Genomic DNA, 20,508 nt, shown 5'->3' on the forward strand with positions numbered 1-20,508 from the left:
ACTCTTTTTCCAAGGTCAAGGCTACTCAAGAAAACGTGAACTTCTGAAAACTGAACAAAACGACTAGAAACAATGTCATTCATATATGTCAGCCCAGAGAGCCATTTTCCTATTCAGAATTTACCTTATGGGATATTTTCTACAGATGCCAATGTAGGTAGCATGCGAATTATCCTCTAGAAAATCGAAACAAACTTGCTGTAATCCACGGAGGTGTGTCCTTGGTGGTCCAATCAATACCCTTTAAGATAGAGGGTCTTTTAGCATGTTTAGAGGATATGTCATTAAGACAAGAAAACCCTACCACAATTTTGATTATTTTAACTTATATTCTAAAACTACATGTCCTGTGATCATTCAATGGAATGAAAAGATAAGTGGTGGTAATTTAAAAAAAGGGGGAGGGTTTTCCTGGTTTGCCCATAATCATGTTTTTCAACTTTCTGTTTCTGCTGTTTGGTGGCCGCCATCATTTCTATTTGTTCTGCCACTTTGGGTCAAACTACAGTTTGTGCATGCGCTTATTGACAAGGAATTTATAAAAAAATAATTTTATAAATATTCACAAAAACAGACAAGTGGTGCTGTACAAGAAAAATAATGTGCTAGTAAAAACAACCTATCAGAGGCATCTACATAGACTATCCCATTTACATCATGGTTTTCCGTAAAGGACTTTCCAGTGATACCCACCATGCCCACAGACCTGCCAATTATCCCTAACTTAATTGGTGATATCATCCCGATTTTCATGCTTCATCCCGATTCCCGATATGGGTATCGTTAAACAAGTTAAAATTTTGATTTTCACTTAATCTACCCAAAAAAAATATTGGTTCCCGTTTTTTAAGTTTTTCTGATCAATTTCTACAAATCTATTAATTTACCTGGCGACAATTTATGACAAGGGTACGACCCTATGCTAATCAACAGTCACAACAGGTGTCATAATTTGTAGTTACAAGAAATCTGCTTATCTGATGGGTCATAATAATCCTCAAAATAAATTAATTTGATAAACAGAATCAGCCAGACATTTAAATTTAAATCAATTTATCATCATCAAAAAACAACCCGACCATAGAAAATAGTCAACAGCAGAAGGTCACCAACAGGTCTTCAATGTAATGAAAATTTCCTACTCCTGGAGGCATCCGTCAGCTGGCCCCTAAACAAATAAATACCAGTTCAGTGATAATGAATGCCATAGTAGACTCCTAATTGTACACCAGAAACTAAAATCGAAATAATACAACACTAACAAAGGCCAGTGGCTCCTGACTTTGGACAGGCTAAAGAAATGCGGCTTCATTTAACATGTTTATAAGATCTCAAACCTCCCCTACACACAAAGCAAAGATAACTCAAATTAGGATAATGAGGTCTTTTGAGTCATGGTGCAAAGAAAAGAAGGTCTTTGGAGGGTGAAATAGGGGATTTAGGGGGAGTCTAATCTAAATAATAAAAATCCAGAAAAGAGAAACACGTATAAATTATGTATATAAGTTATTTTTTTTCATTAATAAATAATACTGTTTTACCTTAATTTCAGCCAAGACACAGAATAGGTGTTGCCATTGGTGACCAGATATTAGATTTGAGTGTAGTGAAGAGTTTGTTTACTGGAGCTGTACTACAGAATCAACAGGATGTGTTTGATCAGGTAATGAAATAAACAAATCATGATAATGATTGATAGTCTTGATCAGGTATTAAAATAAACAAATCATGATTATGATCCATAGTCTTAAAAAAAAATGTAATTCACAAGCCTGAAGCTCAATTTTACCAAAATTTAAGTTGGAAGAATTTTACAAGCTCTAAAGCAATTTTACAAGCCAAGGCTTGTGGTCTTGACCATGTTGACTGATGCATGTAGTTTTCAAGTAAAGACACTGATTGACTGGGAAAATTGAAATTCTTATGAGTGTTTAATTTTCATTCATTAAATTCTACATTAACATCTGTAGTTGATATAATCAGTCAGGGGTTATACTTAAAAATTGTTTTTTAATTAAGTATATATCATGTAAAAGGGTAATTATTTTAAAGATAGATAACCTAAAAGAGTTAATTCCAAATTTCAATAGAATATAAAAACAAGGAGATGAAGTATGATTGCCAATAAGACATCTATCCACTAAAGTTTAAACAATGTAGATGCTAGCAATGAATAAAAAGCAAGCATACAGCCTTCATGATCAACAATGAAAAAAAAAACTACTGTCATGACTGTATAGTCGACTAAAAAATATGAAACAATTCAATTGAAAAAACTAAACAAGACTTAACATGCTTAAAGCATGAAAAGAAATAAAAATACTTTTTTGCACAGGTTTATACAAATTATAAATTACTTGGTCTTAATTAAATCACAGGTCACCATCTGTTTATGTCTGTATACCTCCACAATGTATTTATAAGAGAAATAATATTTTAAAAGACTCAAAATAATGGGTTTGGTTTCCCTGAGCATGGTAAGTACATAAATCTGTAATTGGAACAGCTGTAAAGGATATACAAAAGAAGATGTGGTATGATTGCCAATGAGACAACTGTCCACAAGATACCAAAATGACACAGTCTACATTAACAAATAGAGGTCACCATACAGCCTTCAACAATGAGCAAACCCATACAGCAAAGTCAGGTATACATGGTATAAAAGGCCCCGATATGACAATGTAAAACAATTCAAACAAGAAACTAACGACCTTACTTGGGACAGGCACATACATAAATAATATGGCTGGGTTAAACATGTTAGCCGGATCATAGACAGTGGTAAACATTTATGATACACTATTTGTTTTGTAGCCTACATTGAATGGATTTATGGGATTAGGTCGAGTAGCTTGGAAGGAAGCAAGGGCAACGTTACAGAAAATATTATCCTCCAACGAGCCTCTCCTGAAAGACAATGCTGACCTTAGATCAAGGTAAATACGTCATTGTTTAAGTTCTTATTGGTTTATTGGTTTTCAGGATGTACATGATGTAAACTGATTTTTTCTCTAGTTTTTGTGCAATTTTACGTGTCTTGGATCAGTGTGAGAAAAATACTTCTGCTCACTTATGTCACTAGTGAAATATCTGGTCTCAACAAATGATTGGTTGAAATTTAATTATGACGTCACATTTTCTTTGTTTCTTTTGAAATTCCTATTGTAATGTTAGGAAAAAGGTGATCATGTCTGATGAAGTCACACACAACATGTATAAGCTACACAAATTTCTACCAATCTTTGAAAAGGAAAGATAACATCATTCATGTCATTAGAGGAACAGATTCCACCAATTTAGCTCATGTATTACGATATTTCTCCATTTTTCAACAGTTGAATTTTAATTATTTAAAAAAACTCTGCAAGCCTTGTGCTTTAAATATTATTTTTTACTGTTTTAGTGGAGAAATACATTTGTATTGTAACACACTTGTATTTGAATATATATATTTTTTTTCTTCTTTCCCCTCGCTCATATTTTAAAGATAGACTGTCTTAGTAGAGACACAAATTGTGATGGGATTACATTAGCCATATGCTCCCACAAACCTCTACTTTTGGCTATCTAAACTGTATGACCTAAAAGTTATACACGCATTACAATGCCTACAGCTACAATCATAAATGCACATTTATTTGGAAAACAGAATCATAATGTATTAATTGTTTTTTGTTTTTTTCAGAGCTTTTGTTGATCAAGGTCAGGCAACAATGCATCTTCCTGCTAATATAGGTAAAGTGTATGCTTATTCTGTTCATTCTGTATTAGGGCTGTATCAGTGGCTGAGTGGTCTAAGTAGTTACTACTGAAATCACTTAATCACTAGCCAGTCAACACTGAGATTGTGAGTTTGATCCCTGCTCATGTGGGTGCACTCTACTCTAATCTTAATTTACTATGATTGTCAGTTTTCCTATCAAAAGTTGGTGGTTTTCTACGGGCACTTCTTCACCAATAAAAACATGAAAAACTGGCCTCCACGAAATTGCATAAATGCAATGCTGTAAATTTAAAGTGGCGTTAAAACACCAAAAATCAAAAATCAAATCATTCTGTTTTATAATTTACATGATTAAGATGTTATGTTTTACTTCTTGGCAAGTTTATTATATTTGATAATTGAATTCTTAAATACACAAACATATATTAACAAAGGTCAAATTTATCCAACATTGCAATGAATAAAATAGTGTCTATTAATTTTTTAGTGACACTATGAAAGTCAGCATGATCATTTGAAATCAACAAATATAAAAAAAAAAAATGATAGGGAAATAGGTTAAAACTAAATAAAAAAAAAAAAATCTCAGAACTAAATAGCTTCTAAGGTCTCCATATTAGGTGAAATATCATTAAACAGATAAGCTGATCAAATATCAGTATTTTAAAGTGCCAGTCTGCATAAGATTCAGGCAGTGGTGAAAACATGACAAAAAAACCCCACCCAATTTGACATTGATTACAGTTCATAATATGTAGTTATGCACAAATACAACATTCATTCATTTCTGTTCTGGTAATAGAAGATACAATTTGGTTGAAATGCATTAGAAATTAACGAATAAGGGGAGATAACTCTGTCATTTGCTATCATTCTAACCAATTTTCTATCCAAGTTATTTGACATTACCAGACACATTCAAACGAAAGACTAATACTTTTTAACTCAGGATGATGGTTAGTATTAAATAGCATGATTAGCTCGGTAGGTTTTTTCAAATCATGTTTTAATTTTTACCTAGATTGCCTGATTCTTACAAAGACTGGCACTTAAACAGAGATTTTAATTATTTGAAACAAGAAGTTGTTGTTCACTGTTTAATGAAAACAACAAATTGATGGACATATACCTATAAGAATTTAAGATCAGACAATAACACAGCAACCTCTAATATAAACACATTTACAAAATGAATGCCAGTGCATACTTTATATAGAAACTGTTGGACTTGTGAACTAGCCAGAATAATTTCTAAATGAAACAGTTTTTGCATGAATATAGATAATAATTTATTTGTTTTTATTTGTTTTAGGTGATTATACCGATTTTTACTCCTCAAAGAACCATGCATATAATGTTGGTGTTATGTTCAGAGGACCAGAAAATGCACTGATGCCAAACTGGTAAAATACTTACTTATACTTTTATAAGACTGTACGTCAAAATAATACTTTGTTAACCATGACCATGTTTACCTTTAGGAGCAGAAATGTGATATTCAAATCCAGCATTTTACATTTTTTTTTACAAAATTGAGCGATGAGTAAGAGTTTCAACAGAAATACAATGTTCAAATGGCAAAAAAATGTCGTATATACCGGTATACTTTGACTATTTCAGTTTTCATTTTAATATTATGATATTTTAAAATAAAAAAGCATATTTTACTTTCTTTTTTTAATTTTAGAGATTTATCTCCCTTGAATCATCCCATAATCATCATAATTCTATATATGTTTTCCTTTATATAGGACACATTTACCAGTAGGCTACCATGGTAGAGCTTCATCAGTTGTTGTATCAGGAACACCAATTAGGCGACCTAATGGACAAACCAGAGCTGATGAAAGTAAGTATACTATATATATAGCTACTACTGACATGACTGAGGTGGATTTGGGTCTATTCAACTTATTCACAAGTATAGGCCCACAGGTGACTCAATTTTTACTTCAAAACTGAAATAGTGGACTCTATTACTGGCTGGACAGCTTTAATTGGATATAATGCAGTCTTCATCTCTACATCACCTCATGATTATAGCAGTGATATCTATGCATAGCCATTTTCATATATTCAGATTTTAAGCTGCAAAATGGTGTGTAAATGCACTATTGTTCTTGATTCAAAACTTATACTGAAACTCCTATTTTGTCTCAAATCTTTTCTGTTCATATTTGCGTCTCCTTATTACAGGTCAGCCTCCATCGTTTGGTAAATGTAAATTACTAGACATAGAATTAGAGATGGCCTTTTTCACAGGACCAGCCACAAAGTTAGGAGAACCAATACCTATAGATAAAGCAGAGGACCATATATTTGGCATGGTGTTGATGAATGATTGGAGTGGTAGGTTTAACAGTAGGGTGTAAGGATATGGATTAATAGATGTGATTAGACGCAGACAGGCTACCACGGGTCTCTTGACCATCAAAGCCGGCATATGCAGGCCTTTGAAATATCCCTCTGTTTAGGGATTTGATGATTTTTTTTGGTAGAGGGAAACAAAAAAATTATAACAATTTGTGGCTAAATAGAATGTTTTTTTTAGTAATTTTGATAGAAACTAATGATGAAACTACAAAATTGTGTATGCTATACATGGCAAATTTTTCCCTAACTAATAAGATCAATACTGAAAGAAATAGGGAATTCAGTCAACCAACAAAAAAAAATCATTATTTTTTTTAATGTATATGAAATGATTTTTAGGTCAACATTATACTTTTATTCATTTGTAGGTCAGACACAGCGTTCCACAGAACCCTTATCATGCTTATGAATTGTTTATATATATTAGTTAATTTATTTCAGCCAGAGATATACAAAAATGGGAGTATGTACCATTAGGGCCATTCCTTGGTAAAAATTTCGGTACCACGATATCCCCGTGGGTCGTTACAATGGATGCATTGAAACCGTTTTCTGTACCTAACCCGAAACAAGATCCTAAACCTCTGCCTTATCTCCATCATGAAGATCCATATTGTTTTGATATTCAGCTTGAAGTAGCATTGAACTGTGAGTATTTAAAGATATTGGCAAAGTATAGATCTAATTAGTTTGCATACCCATTAAAATTAAACCTCGAAAGTTTTGTAAAAGATATTGAATGCAAAAGCTGATATCAATTCTCCAAAATAATGTATGTGCAAACAGGTTAATAAAAAAAAATTGGAATGTCTTGTCCACTCCATATGTTACAATTGGGTATTAGAGAAGGTGTTAGAAGTGTTCCTCTTCTGTTCCTACACCCATCACTGAGGGTTGGAGACGACAAAATTTACTTTACCTGTAGTTTAGTTCTCATTGTCTTAAACTATTGCTGGGGTATCATTTTTTTTTTTCATTTGCAGAAGGATTCAATATGAATAATTGTAAACAACTTTTCAGTATCTACATAAACAGTCAGGTGTACTACTTGTACAAGTAATTTTTATTTACTTGAAGAAGTTAAAAAATTATACTTATATAAATAAATTATAATGTTTGAATAATCTCCCCTTAATTGTCTCCAAAATTTACTTATACAAGTATTTTTTTTTTACAATCCCACCAGTGGCCGATCCAGGGGGAGGGTTCCGGGGGTTGGAACCCCCCTTTTTTTGGACGATCAATGCATTTGAATGGGGACACATAGTTAGAACCCCCCTCCCCCATTTGTCCTGGGTTAAAAACGCCCCTTTTTGAAATGGCTGGATCCGCCCCTGCCCACCAAAATTCTCAAATTTTGAGATGTAAAATCATGCCTTTAATGATTTTCCCCAGGTAAGCTCATACTTTTTTTTTTATTAGAGTTCAATGTTTCATCTCATTAATTCAACAAAGAAACTTATTGTCCAAAGATCTGAAGTATTTGCACAAAGCCTTTAAAAATTGCTCCTTTGGGGCTTGTAAATGAGCAGTGTTCTGAAGATTACAGACAAATGGGATTTTCACTGTCCATGAAATTACACTTAAATGATTAGTTAAGACATCTGCAATAGGCAGACAAATTAAAATTCTATTAAAGCAAAGAAATCCTAAGAAATTAAGAAATGAAGATAAGATGACTTTTTCACTTATATATTAAGTAAAAAAATCTGAATGTATAAGGGACATAACAAAGTCAGTTTTTTTACCTATACAAGTAAATAAAATTCACTTGTATAAGTATCTACAAAATTACTTATATACTTATATTTTTTGGTACTTCTTCAAGTAAATAAAAATTACTTGTACAAGTAGTACCCCTGACTGATAAAATGTAAAAGTAAAAATATAATTGTTTTCTTTTTTTCAGGTGATGGATTGAGTAAACCGTCCACAATTTGTAAAAGTAACTTTAAGGTATGTATTACTTACTATTTTTTTTAGAAATATGTTATATCTAAGTAAATACAGTGAACAACAGGCTTATACTAATGGTTCTACATAAGGACTAAATGCAGACTGGCCAAATTGAATCTCTTACTTTTATGGACCTTATATAACGAATAGAAGGAGTTCTTGTTATTGTGTGATCAAATATTTTATAAACAATTAAAACACAATTAAAATTTCAAAACCATGTGTGAGATATATCACTGAATCTGATCCGAGGTGAAATGCTGATCAATGGATTCATTGGATATATAGCAGTTTGACACTTATCACTGAGAAGCTTAATATTTTTTCGTAACAATTGAACGTGACTTAAGCGTACATTTTTACAGAGTTATCTCCCTGTAGTGTTATGTACCAACTTAATTATACCCCATTTATGGGCATTATGTTTTCATGTCTGTGGGTCTGTCTGTTCGTTCGTTCGTCCGTTCATCCGTCTTTTTGTCGGTCTGTCCCCCTTCAGGTTAAAGTTTTTGGTCGAGTTATTTTTATATGAAGTTGAAGTCCAATCAACTTGAAACTTAGTACACATGTTCCTTATAATATGATTTTTCTAATTTTAATGCCAAATTAGAGATTTTCACCCACTTTCATTGTCCATTGAACATAGAAAATGATAGTGCAGATGGGGCATCTGAGTACTGGGGACACATTCTTGTCTGTGTATGTTTTTCAGTATATGTATTGAACAATGAAACAACAGTTAGCTCATCATGATTAAAAAGTTAAGTTCATTTTTACAGAGTTACTTCCGTGCAGTGTTATGCACCACCTTATTAATAAAGCTATGTATATTTTTCAGTACATGTATTGGACCATGAAGCAACAGTTAGCACATCACACAGTGACTGGATGTAATATAAATCCAGGAGATCTCCTGGCCTCAGGCACTATCAGTGGAGAGGTATATATAGATTACTGATTACCAATATTTATAAAATTTTGCCTTGAACTTTTATAATGATAACTTTTCTTATCACACTACCTAATGCACATGATATGGATTTTTACAGTCATGTAGAAAGAGAATGTATGACATCAATCTTGTCAATTATTTATTGTTTTCAAAGCTCCAGAGACACATTTAACTATTGTTTCACCAAATACTCACTTTGTAAATTATTGTTTATTACTCTTTAACCCTTTACTCCATAATGTCGCTTTATGAGGCCACCCCCTTTACTCCATAATGACGCCTTTTGACGCCTTTGTAGTACCTCAGTTGAAACACTTTGACTACAAAGTGTCTGCAGTAGACTTAATAAAATTTGTATCCAATATGAAAAGGAATATCATAGGAATATCCGACTCAAATTTATTTGATGAAATATTTGTTTTTCACAATGCATTAATACTTTAAAGCATATTTACAGCATTTTATTGAAAAATCCTATGCGAATCAAGTATGCAAAAAAAAAAAAAAAATGGAGGAAAGGGTTAAGGCCAAATGGAACAAATACAATTTTACCTGTCCTGTAAATGCTTTATTCCTTGTACTGCTCTTTAATATATAGCCATATGGCATCCAAGTCTTAGTCTCAGATATCTCTTATGAAGGTTATTCTAGAAACATGTTTCGCCTGCTCCAAAAGTGGTCTCACTGATAAAAGATTTGAATGATAAGATAGTCAATATGAGAAACATTAAAAATTACAACTTTTAATGGAATGATGTGTAATGACAGCTTTTTTTTTCTCTGATACTCAGACAGAAGACTCTTACGGCAGTTTGTTAGAATTATGCTGGAAAGGAACCAAACCTATAAAACTGGATAATGATATCACCAGGAAATTCTTACAGGATGGTGATGAAGTCATTATGACAGGTAACATTGTATTGTAATATTTGATGACATCAATTAAAGGTTTGATGGTGGTAAACTGATTTAAACAATGTGCTGTACAGCACCTGGTGGTACCAATAGCTAAAATGTTTTAATATTATTGTAAAATTTCCAGACCTGGAATAGTTCGTTGCTAATTGACAACTTTTTAAAACACCAATGTAGGTCGACCTGTTTCACTGTCTATCTGAGCAAGTGGAATGAGCAAGGTGTATTGTGTGTTCTGACAATAGTTTTTAAAGTTGTTGAAGGCTGACACATTCATTGTATAAATAGGATAGACAACTTTCGAGTTCGATGCATTTCCGTCAAAAACTTTGGTTTTAGTGAACATCATTCGTGCGTTTAGAGGCATCATCACTTCTGTTCCCATGTTGAGCGAGTGGTTGGAAAACTATGATGCTACATAACACGAATTAATTGGCAAAGTTAATTCTCATATTTGGCAATCAGCACTGCTGTCATTAGGGAATTGTGATTAAGTACTAACAAAACAACCATTATTTCTAGTTTATCCTATACAATGACGATCACTAAGGTGCTTGATGAATGTTAGCAGGGCAGGGATACAGGCGATCCCATCTATCTGGTAAATGATGTTATAAAGGTGGGCATAATTGACAAGTTCTTCCTGGTGATGGATAAACTTGAAAGTGGTCTATTGCTAAATATATGATTACATAATGAAAAAATCACACAGCTAGTGTTCACCACACCTGGTTCTTTCCATAAGGTTGTGTGATTGATTTTCATTGATCATGTTGATAGTGTGTCTAATTTTCATAGATAAGGTATTTTATTTTTATAGATTGTGTTATTTGAATTTCAGTGGTTGTGTGTTTGATTTTTAAGTGTTAATGTAATTGTTTTGCTTTAGTTGTTTTAAGTGTAATTTTCATTTATTTTGTGTGTTTACATTTTTCAGGTTATTGTGAGAAGGATGGATGCAGAGTAGGGTTTGGTACATGTACAGGGAAGATATTGCCAGCATTAGATCTCTCATAAACTCTCTAGTCTTAATCTAAGCAGCATTTAATGTTAAGAGGAAGTATATGAAGGGTTAAAATGTTATTGTATTTTAGTGTTTAAGATACTGTGGATTCATTTATTTTCGTTGGTACCAATTTTCGTTGATTAGAAACACATATTCAGGGATATTTAATTTTGTGGTTTTGCCGAAGTACGCATACAAGTCTATAGAAAATTTGTCATTTGTTAAACATTAAATTTCGTGTTTCACCTATATACCAAAGAAATCCACAAAAAATGGTATCCAACGAATAATAATGAATCCATAGTTTATAAGAATGTGAAGATAGGAACAAAGATTTTAAATTGGTTCATAATTACCGTATATTCAAGCTGTTATGAATTTAAAACACATATTGGTATTAAAGTGTCTTGGTGGAGGTTCAGAATGACATTTTCATTTGTCTAGAAGCCATTGCATAGTGATATTACTAATGTGTCAGTAAACATGGTAAATTTAAACTTTTTCCTGTTTTTTTGTTTTTAATCATTTTGACACCTCATTTTTTGTATAATTTTGTAATGCTAAACTGTTGGAATAATTGTAGTCTTCCTCGCTACGGCAAAGTTGAATTTGGACTCTAGTAGTAGTTATTGAACATGATGCCAAACAGCTATGATAATTGATGTTTATCAGTCTTATGATCATGGTAAACACCATAATATTGATCAAAATTAAAAAAAGAGTCATCAAAACATTTTCTTATTTACATCTCAGGCCAAGGGGAATTTATTTAATAAATACTTTTGTACTGATAAATAAATCATGTTTATAATTGATTTCAAAATCAGTTTCAGGGCTCGACATTAACGTTTGTCCGATTGTCCGGGACAAGTGGACACAGGTGTCGGGCAAGTACATTCACCATACTACTTGTCCGATGGGACAAGTGAAAAATCAAGGTCAGATAAAAATAGATCAAATTCAAGACTTATACATTCCCACAAATATGAATGATTGTTTTATTGATTATACTTAATGAAATAATTATTCATTGATTGAACTAGAGACATATAAAACTTGTATAATATGTCTCTGATTAAGTATTGAACATGCTGGCAGCCATTGACCATGGGGATATAAGTAAGGGGAAAGAAACCAATGTTAATGTATCTAATTAGTATAAGCTTCCTTGAATTAGGAGCACCTCCATGTGGAGTTTTACCTAAACTTTAAAATATTAAATTAAAGTATGTTTCATTTGATTTTGCTTTTATGCATAACAATACATTAAAAGAGGTTTTATTTGATAAGATCTATGATATAAAAATTTAAGATGAAACAAAAAAAAAAAAAAAAAATCTAAAAACTAAAGGCAGATTTTTTAGTGAAATGTGTATGTACTTCATGATCATATATCAATGTATATACAAATCAAAATAAATTGTTAAAGCTTGTTTTGACATCATCAATAAATTAAAAAGGTTTACTCATATACATGTTCAAGGTGGCCAGGTGTATTTACATCCTTGGTTTAACCCATACCACTACTAAAGAATGAATAGGTCCATAGGGGAACGTAGTGGTTTGGGAAGAAATGATGATTTAATGATTGACAAATGATAATGACATTGAGTCAGAGAACACAGTCTTGCAAAAAAACTTTCATTCTGAAATAATGAAATGTATTTTGATGCGGTATTCATATAACATTACAAATTGCTCCTTTTATTGGGTACAATCAAAGCCCAAGTGTTATTATTGCATAAATCATCAATATGTTAGATTTTCAATTATGAATTCGGACAAGTAAGTTAAGAGTTCGGACAAGCTGATTTTATTACCACTTGTCCGAAGGGACAAGTTAGAAAAAATGTTAATGTAGAGGCCTGAGTTTCCTTGATTTTAAAAAAGGAGGTCCAATACTAAGCAATGTAAAAAGTCTATGCTTTAAATAAATATAAAACTGCATAAGAGGGCTTTGCCCCTTAATCTGCCGCTGCTTCCAAATCAATAAAATAAGTTTTTATATATTTTACTTTCACCAAGGAATTATATCTATATCATCTTATTATTTCACTTTTTTATGAGATTGACATTTCTTTTATATTTGCCAAAAAATAAATAGACAGAGAAAATGATGTTGTGTGAATTATCAAGATGGGAATTCATTTTAAAAGTTTTAGCATTAAAACTGATCAGTTAAATTAATCATCACACATTATTTTTTATTTTTTTGCATAATTTAAGTGATATAACAACAGTATTATTTCAATCATGAACAATTCTTATTTTGTTTAAAAGTAGATAAATCAGACAATCACGAAACGTCAATCCAGCTTAATCCTAATTACTTAAAGTTTGAACATGTTTTTAAGTATCAGATTTTTTTTCTATGACTAACCATATCTGATGGTATTTCAAAAAAGGTAATGTATACAGTATCGTTTATACCAAATTGAAAGTGCATACTATAGGACAGATATTTTTGCTTTATTTATTATTTGAGTAATGACAATACAGCTAGATTAGTTATCTTGATTTCAAGAAATGATTCTGTAAGATTTTAAAAGTGAATATTTTTGCCAGACATATATCCCATCACAATTCCGGCATATTTGACACATCACAAAACAATCTGAATTCACAGTTCTAAATAATTCTTGAAAAAAAATATTGTATGGGAAATAGGTGATTTTAGTTTGATTAACCTATAAATACTATTACTGCATAATTATTCTAAGAATCTCAAAAAAGTTTGTATGAACACTGTTGTTAATGATATTTGTCATGTCTGTTACTTGTGAGAATGAAAATGAAATAAAAGATAGAAAACTTCAACAATACCATTATTATGAGTTAGTACACCTAATATGCAATTCAACTCGATTGGACTTATTAGTGGTGCTAGAATAAAAGTAGTTGGCCGAATTAATTATGATATTGTAAAGCAAGAAACAATAATGTTAACATATTGTTGTCAGAGTAGGTTTGTTCCCCTAAGGATGTAAATAGAATCAAATAGTCAATATATTTTTGGTATAGTTTTTTTCTTCATTTGACATTGGATAGATGTATAAGAGAGGATTGAGATTCCACAAAACATGTTTAACCCCTCCACATTTGTGCACCTGTCCCACAAGTCAGGATCCTCTTGCCTTTGTTTGTCTTGTTTGTTGTTTTTTGTCGAGCCTGCAACTTTTGTTGCAGAAAGCTCGACATAGGGATAGTGATCCGGCGGCGTCGGCGGTGTTAGCTAACTTCTTAAGGTAGCTCCCGACACTAAGGGAGATCACAACGTTTTACTGATGTAAAACTGGTTCCCGTTAAAAAATTAGGATATATCGCCTGTATATCTAGGTCACGGTAACAGTTCCGATGTCGTCTGTTGACAACGTGTGTAAACAACTTCTAAGTTACAGCTCATCGCTCAGAAGAAAGGAAGGTTTATCATAAAGGATAAATACATGCGTTCTTTTAAAATAAAGAATATGAATAGCTTCAGCCTGAAAGTTCACACAGTATTGAATGATTCTCAACTTATCAGGTCATATGATATAAGTTTTCGGAACTGGAAGTTGGAGAAATTCGGCATCCGATCACAGTGATCTTTCGTATGACGAAACCTGGAAAGAAGGTCGACGGCTAGCTCTGGCTGATCACCTACCACAGAATATGTTCGTTAAGAGTAAATCCCCTGCGGATACTGTCTGTGAACGGAAATACGAACTTCAAAGCTTGAACCAGGAGGGCATTTTGTCCATACCATATCGTTGTAGCTGCAGTGCATGTAACCTGCATATCATACACGTTTAACAGTGTAGAAACGAGGGAAAACATGGGACTGGTGAATTTGTTATCAATTCAAAAGCTGTACATGGTAAGTGTTCAATTTTCTCCTTATTATATATTCTCTTTAAACATTTTACTGGGTGGAGAAGGTGTATGGTTTCATGTCTTGAATAAATGAACCTGCCCCTCACCTCTCTTTTTCTTTCTTCAATACCCCTCTATTATGGTCTGGGGTTTATGTGGTTTGAGGGTAAAAAGCTTTATTTTGAGGGGAAGTGCTGCCCAAATTTTTTATGAAGCTGAACTTAGTAATTTTTCTGGAATTTTGCCCCTGGAAGTTATTTATCATTTTTGCAATGAACACAAAGACATCTATACATAAAAGGCTTTTTAGTTTTGCATTCAAAAGGGGAGGATTAATTTGTAAATACTTATTTGGTAGCAATTATATAACCATAAATAAAATTAGAATTGAAAAAGTAAACAAATGCAATCACAATGATTCATTCACAAAAATAATGTTTTACAAACTTAAAATATTATTAGTTTTCTTTATTTTATAATCAGAATTTTCATATTAAGTCATCTTTTGCATGTGATCAGAGACCAAGTGGTCTGATAGTCATACCTTACATATGTAGTAATTTAAAAACACCTAGAATGATGTGTATGCAGGATAATCTATAAAAGCAAAAAAGAAAATTAAGAAGGGGGGCACCCACCCTCATTCCACATTATTAGAAATGAATATGAGTCAGTGATCTACATTGTATATGTATAAGAATAAAAGTAAACATGAATTCACAATCATATTATATAAATATAAATTGAAAAAAATAATTGAATATCCCAAATAAAATTATGAACTCAAGTCTGAATAGTTTATAGTTTGTCTAATTAACAAATACAGGTGCAGACTGACATTTCATATCATATTTTTCAGGAATGATACATGCAGGAATTTGTGCCACACATTTCAACAATTTCCTTAATGGATTGAATGTACTTTTTGTGAATTCATCAGACATACTTAAAGAAAAAGGAGAATGAAACTGGAAAGAAAATATTTGCAGTTGCAAAAGAATCCTGTAAATAAATTCAAAACTCAGCAAAAGAAGAAACAGTTTTAAACATGGTTAATTTAATGAATAATTGGAAGGTAATTAAAACCTTTAGTCATATACATGTGTAATTTCAAAGTATGTTTTTGATAAGTAGATATAAAGTATAATGAGGACCATAATTATATTCATATTTGCACTTACATGTAAGCAGTCATAAAAGTGAATTAACAGATCTTGGTAATAATTTCAAGTTTAGGGTCAATATTTCGAAAACAATTTTGTGGTAAAGCATTGTTATATATATACTTGAAGACTTTCATGTATAGAACATGACAGAATTTGTTTCAACAAAAATATTGAACTAGAATTATTACATTCGAATTTATTAAATGAAATCTATATTAACAGATTAATGTATAATTTCAACAAATTTAAGGTAACCTATTTGGTTTAGAAAGCCTTTATACATACTATTATTACAAATTTCATTGTTAACAGCCTGAGTTTCCAGTTAATTTTAAATGAATATGTTTTAGCTATAGTATTTGAACACTGCATGCACTTTCATTTATATATATATTATATATACATTTGTTTATTTAATTTTTGTTATATTTGTTATCAATTGTAGGTCTCATTGTCATCATTTAACAGCAGGTTATTAGCAGCAGTTTTTCAGAAAAATGAAGGATAGCTGTCAATGGTAAATACATACATTTTAGGATAATTACATGTAGTTACCTTTGAGAAAAAACTTAGGTTTCATTTGAGACTTTTTAATCTGATAATGGTGTTTTTCAGGCATTTACAACATTTTTTTGTTTGGACAATATATTTAGTCCACTCAACTATAAAATGTAGGATCATGTAAATTTGTACACAGATCTCACTGACCTACATTTTCCACTTCACTGACTTTGGTAACATTAAAAATCCAATTTCATATACAACAAATGTATATCTCAGCAACTAAAAGGTGTCAGATCATGCAAACTTATATATACTCTCAGAGTCTCAGTTAGTAACTCAGCTTCCAGACAAAAGAAGGTCACAGTGATCACATTTTACACTATTGATTTGTACTGTATTTTATATCTTAAAAACAAAGTATATAGTCAAGACTGCCACTGGTTCTTATGTGCCACAATTATGACAATGAAGATAACTTTGTGATGTAGATAACTTATGTTTATCACAAACTTGGTCGCGTGCTGCATATATGCAAATTTATACCAAAAAGAACAGTTCAACTGTATTGATTTAAGGTAGACAGTAAAGGTCACACCTATTAAATATACATGTAGACCTTGAATTTGCATTGGACACTATAATGCTGCCTATAGCATATATATTGTCAATTATTGCATGCCAAAGTGTCATTGTACACAAAACAAAAACCACTCAAAAGGATGTCCATCATATGCAGAAGCAATATAAAATGCATACCCATCAGCTGACCTAATTATTGCAATCACTTCAAAAACCTGGCCATATATCATATTATAAAACGCTTAAGGAGTACCTTTGTTAGTCAGGTATAATACAATCTTTTTAAATTGATGTTGTAATGCATGATTGGATTAATTTTGCACTCACTGAAATAATATATTGATTTAGTAGTTTATTTGTATATATTACACCTTTTCATTACAAATAATTTATATTTCAGGTAAATTCAGAATATTCCCCAGGAAAGTTTACTCAGAGAGTTTGGGAAAGTATGAATAAGAAATTAGAGAGGGAAACAGATAACCAGAAAACAAAGATTTTAAAAGAAAAGAATTGCCACTATTAGTAATATGATATATCTGACTGGGAGCAACATGTACTATTCAATATGGAAGGATTGACAATTTTGACTGAGAACAAAGTGAACTCTAATAATGCTATGACTATCAATCAATACTTGACTGAATCAGAGGAGTAAACTATTTACATATTTGTAAATATAACAGTTATATGTTTGCTTGATTATTGAGGCATTCAAAATAAAGAAAGATGAAAAACCTTTGAAAAAGTTATAATTTCATAATTTTTTGGTTATGTTACTATGACAACTGAAATATATAATGTATTATCATTATGCTTCATCAACTTAAATCATTTATTGAGGAAAAGGTGACAAAGTCTTTTTATCCATTTACTTGCACGACTGTTATCTATGAATCGATATTTAAAAAAAAAAATATTTGGTGATTTTTGCTAACTTCTGACTAATTTATTTTGCTCATTAAATACCACAGTAATGCTAATATAAGCTGCATTATAATGTATCATAGTATTTGTTTACATTTACATAGCAGCCATGTGCTGTTGCTCTAAAATCATGGGATTTGATCTTCTATTGTCTGTTGGGTTGTAACTCTTGCACATCAGAACAATGCAAAAACTAGAATTTTCCAACTTCGTGTCCTGTTGCCATGGTAACCGTTGTTCATAGAAACAAAATAAATGTTCTCATTTCATTGCCTTGTGAAACTGTATTATTCTGTGTTAGTTTAACAAAGAATATGACAACATATGTCACACTTTGGTGAAGTTTGGTCACCGATGATGAATGATATACAAAAAACTGCTGTTGATCACTGTTTCGTTAGGGGTCACAAAAACGTTTTTGGGGCAAAAAATAGTCTGGTGACCCATATTTTTTTTAATTTCTTTTCAAAGCTCATTGTAATGACCATCTTATGTCAAATTAAAAAAAATATTCATTGGACCATTTTTTTGGAAATTTAAGAAAAATAGAAATTTTTAACAAAATCTGTGTTTTTTTTTGTGGTGCAGTGTTGATGAAATTGTAGCTGAAATCAATTTAAATGAATAAAACTGCCATTATTTGTGTTTTATTTTCATTTTAAATAATAATTTTGTAATAATTGTAAAACAAACCTTTCAAAATACTTTCAAAGGCTTAAAAAAAATCCAGAGTTTCTACATCAGGTATGTATTTATGCATACATGTGATATACCAACTTTGGCGACCGTTACCATGGAAACGAGTCTGGTGACATACTATTTTTAACTCAAATTTTTATAGAGGCCATTGCATAGTATATGTATGCAAATTTAAAAAAAAATTCAATGGGGGAAAAAAAATTACTATATCTGTAGGGTGCCACCTTAAAAGCTTTATATTTTAGAAGGTGGAAGACCTGGATGCTTCATACTTTGTATATAGATGCCTCATGTTACGAAGTTTCCGTCAGTCACATGTCCAATGTCCTTGACCTCATTTTCATGGTTCAGTGACCACTTGAAAAAAAAGTTCAAATTTTTTGTAATGTTGAATTCTCTCTTAATATAAGTAATAGGATAACTATATTTCATATGTGCGTACCTTGCAAGGTCCTCATGTCTGTCAGACAGTTTTCACTTGACCTCGACCTCATTTCATGGATCAGTGAACAAGGTTAAGTTTTTGTGGTCAAGTCCATATCTCAGATACTATTAGCAATAGGGGTAGTATATTCGGTGTATGGAAGGACTGTAAGGTGTACATGTCCAACTGGCAGGTGTCATCTGACCTTGACCTCATTTTCATGGTTCAGTGGTTATAGTTAAATTTTTGTGTTTTGGTCTGTTTTTCTCATACTATATGCAATAGCTCTACTATATTTGTTGTATGGAATGATTGTAAGGTGTACATGTCTAGCGGGCAGATGTCATGTGACCTTGACCTCATTTTCATGGTTCAGTGGTCAATGTTAAGTTTTTGAGTTTTGGTCTTTTTATCTAATACTCTATGCTATAGGTCAACTATATTTGGTGTATGGAAATATTTTATGATCTTTATGTCAGTCCCGCAGGTTTTATTTGACCATGACCTCATTTTCACGGTTCATTGCACAATGCTAAGTTTTTGTGTTTTGGTCTATTTTTCTTAAACTATTAGTAATAGGTCAACTATATATGTTGTATAGAAGCATTGTTAGCTGTACATGTCTGCCTGGCATGGTGCATCTGACCTTGACCTCATTTTCAAGGTTCATTGGTCTTTGTTTAGTTATCTTAGTTAATGTTAAGTTTATGTGACAGTTGTTATAATGCTTAACTTTATCAGTCAGGGGCATTACTTAAACAAGTAACAATTAAAATTACCTATATAAGTAATGTTGAAAATGAGGCTAATTTAAATATAACTTAAATAAGTTATTTTTCTGAATATTATTTTTATAGGTGTCCAAGAATACAGATTTTACTAGCTTTAAATATTTTTCACAGTTATCTGGTTATTTTTCCCTTGATATATAAAAACTAATTCTTCAGAAACACTAATTAACTTTCCGACGCACTTATCTTTCATACCGACGCTTCTGGGTCAAAGATTGGTCTCTTGGGACTATTAAATTATCATTTTCCTCTAAAATCTTGAAGGTAGACTGATATAAATAGATATATACTTGTGAATTGATTAAGACCTGAAGTTATTTATAATTTGTAACCTAAATCAATTACATATGTGCCTTAGATAAGTGTAATTTTCTATTTTTTCAAAAATGTTTTAAATAACTTATTCAGGTAATATTTTTGTCATTATTTTCAAAGTAACCGTTTATCATCATACTCCTCCCAAATCTGATAAATTCTTTACTTTATGATATAAAATGTTGTTTAAAATCATGAAAACTACATTTAGTCTATGTTTCTATTGAAAATTAAAATAACTATTAAGTAATTTTATTATTTTTTAAATAAAAAATTACTTATATAAGTAATTAAAAAAAATAACTTGTTTAAGTAACGCCCC

The 20,508-nt window shown here is 31.4% G+C and overlaps 1 protein-coding gene and 1 long non-coding RNA gene across 2 annotated transcripts; both read left to right on the forward strand.

Annotated features, from left to right (window-relative positions):
* The first annotated feature begins 7 nt into the window (after positions 1 to 7).
* On the forward strand, positions 8 to 11,755 carry LOC134718798 (fumarylacetoacetase-like). Its single transcript, XM_063581529.1, has 12 exons — positions 8 to 153; positions 1,553 to 1,663; positions 2,818 to 2,939; positions 3,689 to 3,738; positions 5,040 to 5,130; positions 5,479 to 5,576; positions 5,924 to 6,076; positions 6,542 to 6,748; positions 8,010 to 8,056; positions 8,895 to 8,996; positions 9,800 to 9,917; positions 10,861 to 11,755. The coding sequence occupies exons 1-12, from the start codon at positions 73 to 75 to the stop codon at positions 10,938 to 10,940; spliced, it is 1,260 nt and encodes a 419-aa protein (XP_063437599.1). The 5' UTR covers positions 8 to 72; the 3' UTR covers positions 10,941 to 11,755.
* Positions 11,756 to 14,208: 2,453 nt separating this feature from the next.
* On the forward strand, positions 14,209 to 16,866 carry LOC134718799 (uncharacterized). The gene is made up of 3 exons (XR_010107442.1): positions 14,209 to 14,785; positions 15,641 to 15,856; positions 16,393 to 16,866. It is a non-coding gene; the product is annotated as an uncharacterized LOC134718799 (long non-coding RNA).
* The last annotated feature ends 3,642 nt before the right edge of the window (positions 16,867 to 20,508 follow it).

This window comes from Mytilus trossulus, chromosome 5, assembly GCF_036588685.1.
Source record: "Mytilus trossulus isolate FHL-02 chromosome 5, PNRI_Mtr1.1.1.hap1, whole genome shotgun sequence".
Lineage (NCBI taxonomy): Eukaryota > Metazoa > Mollusca > Bivalvia > Mytilida > Mytilidae > Mytilus > Mytilus trossulus.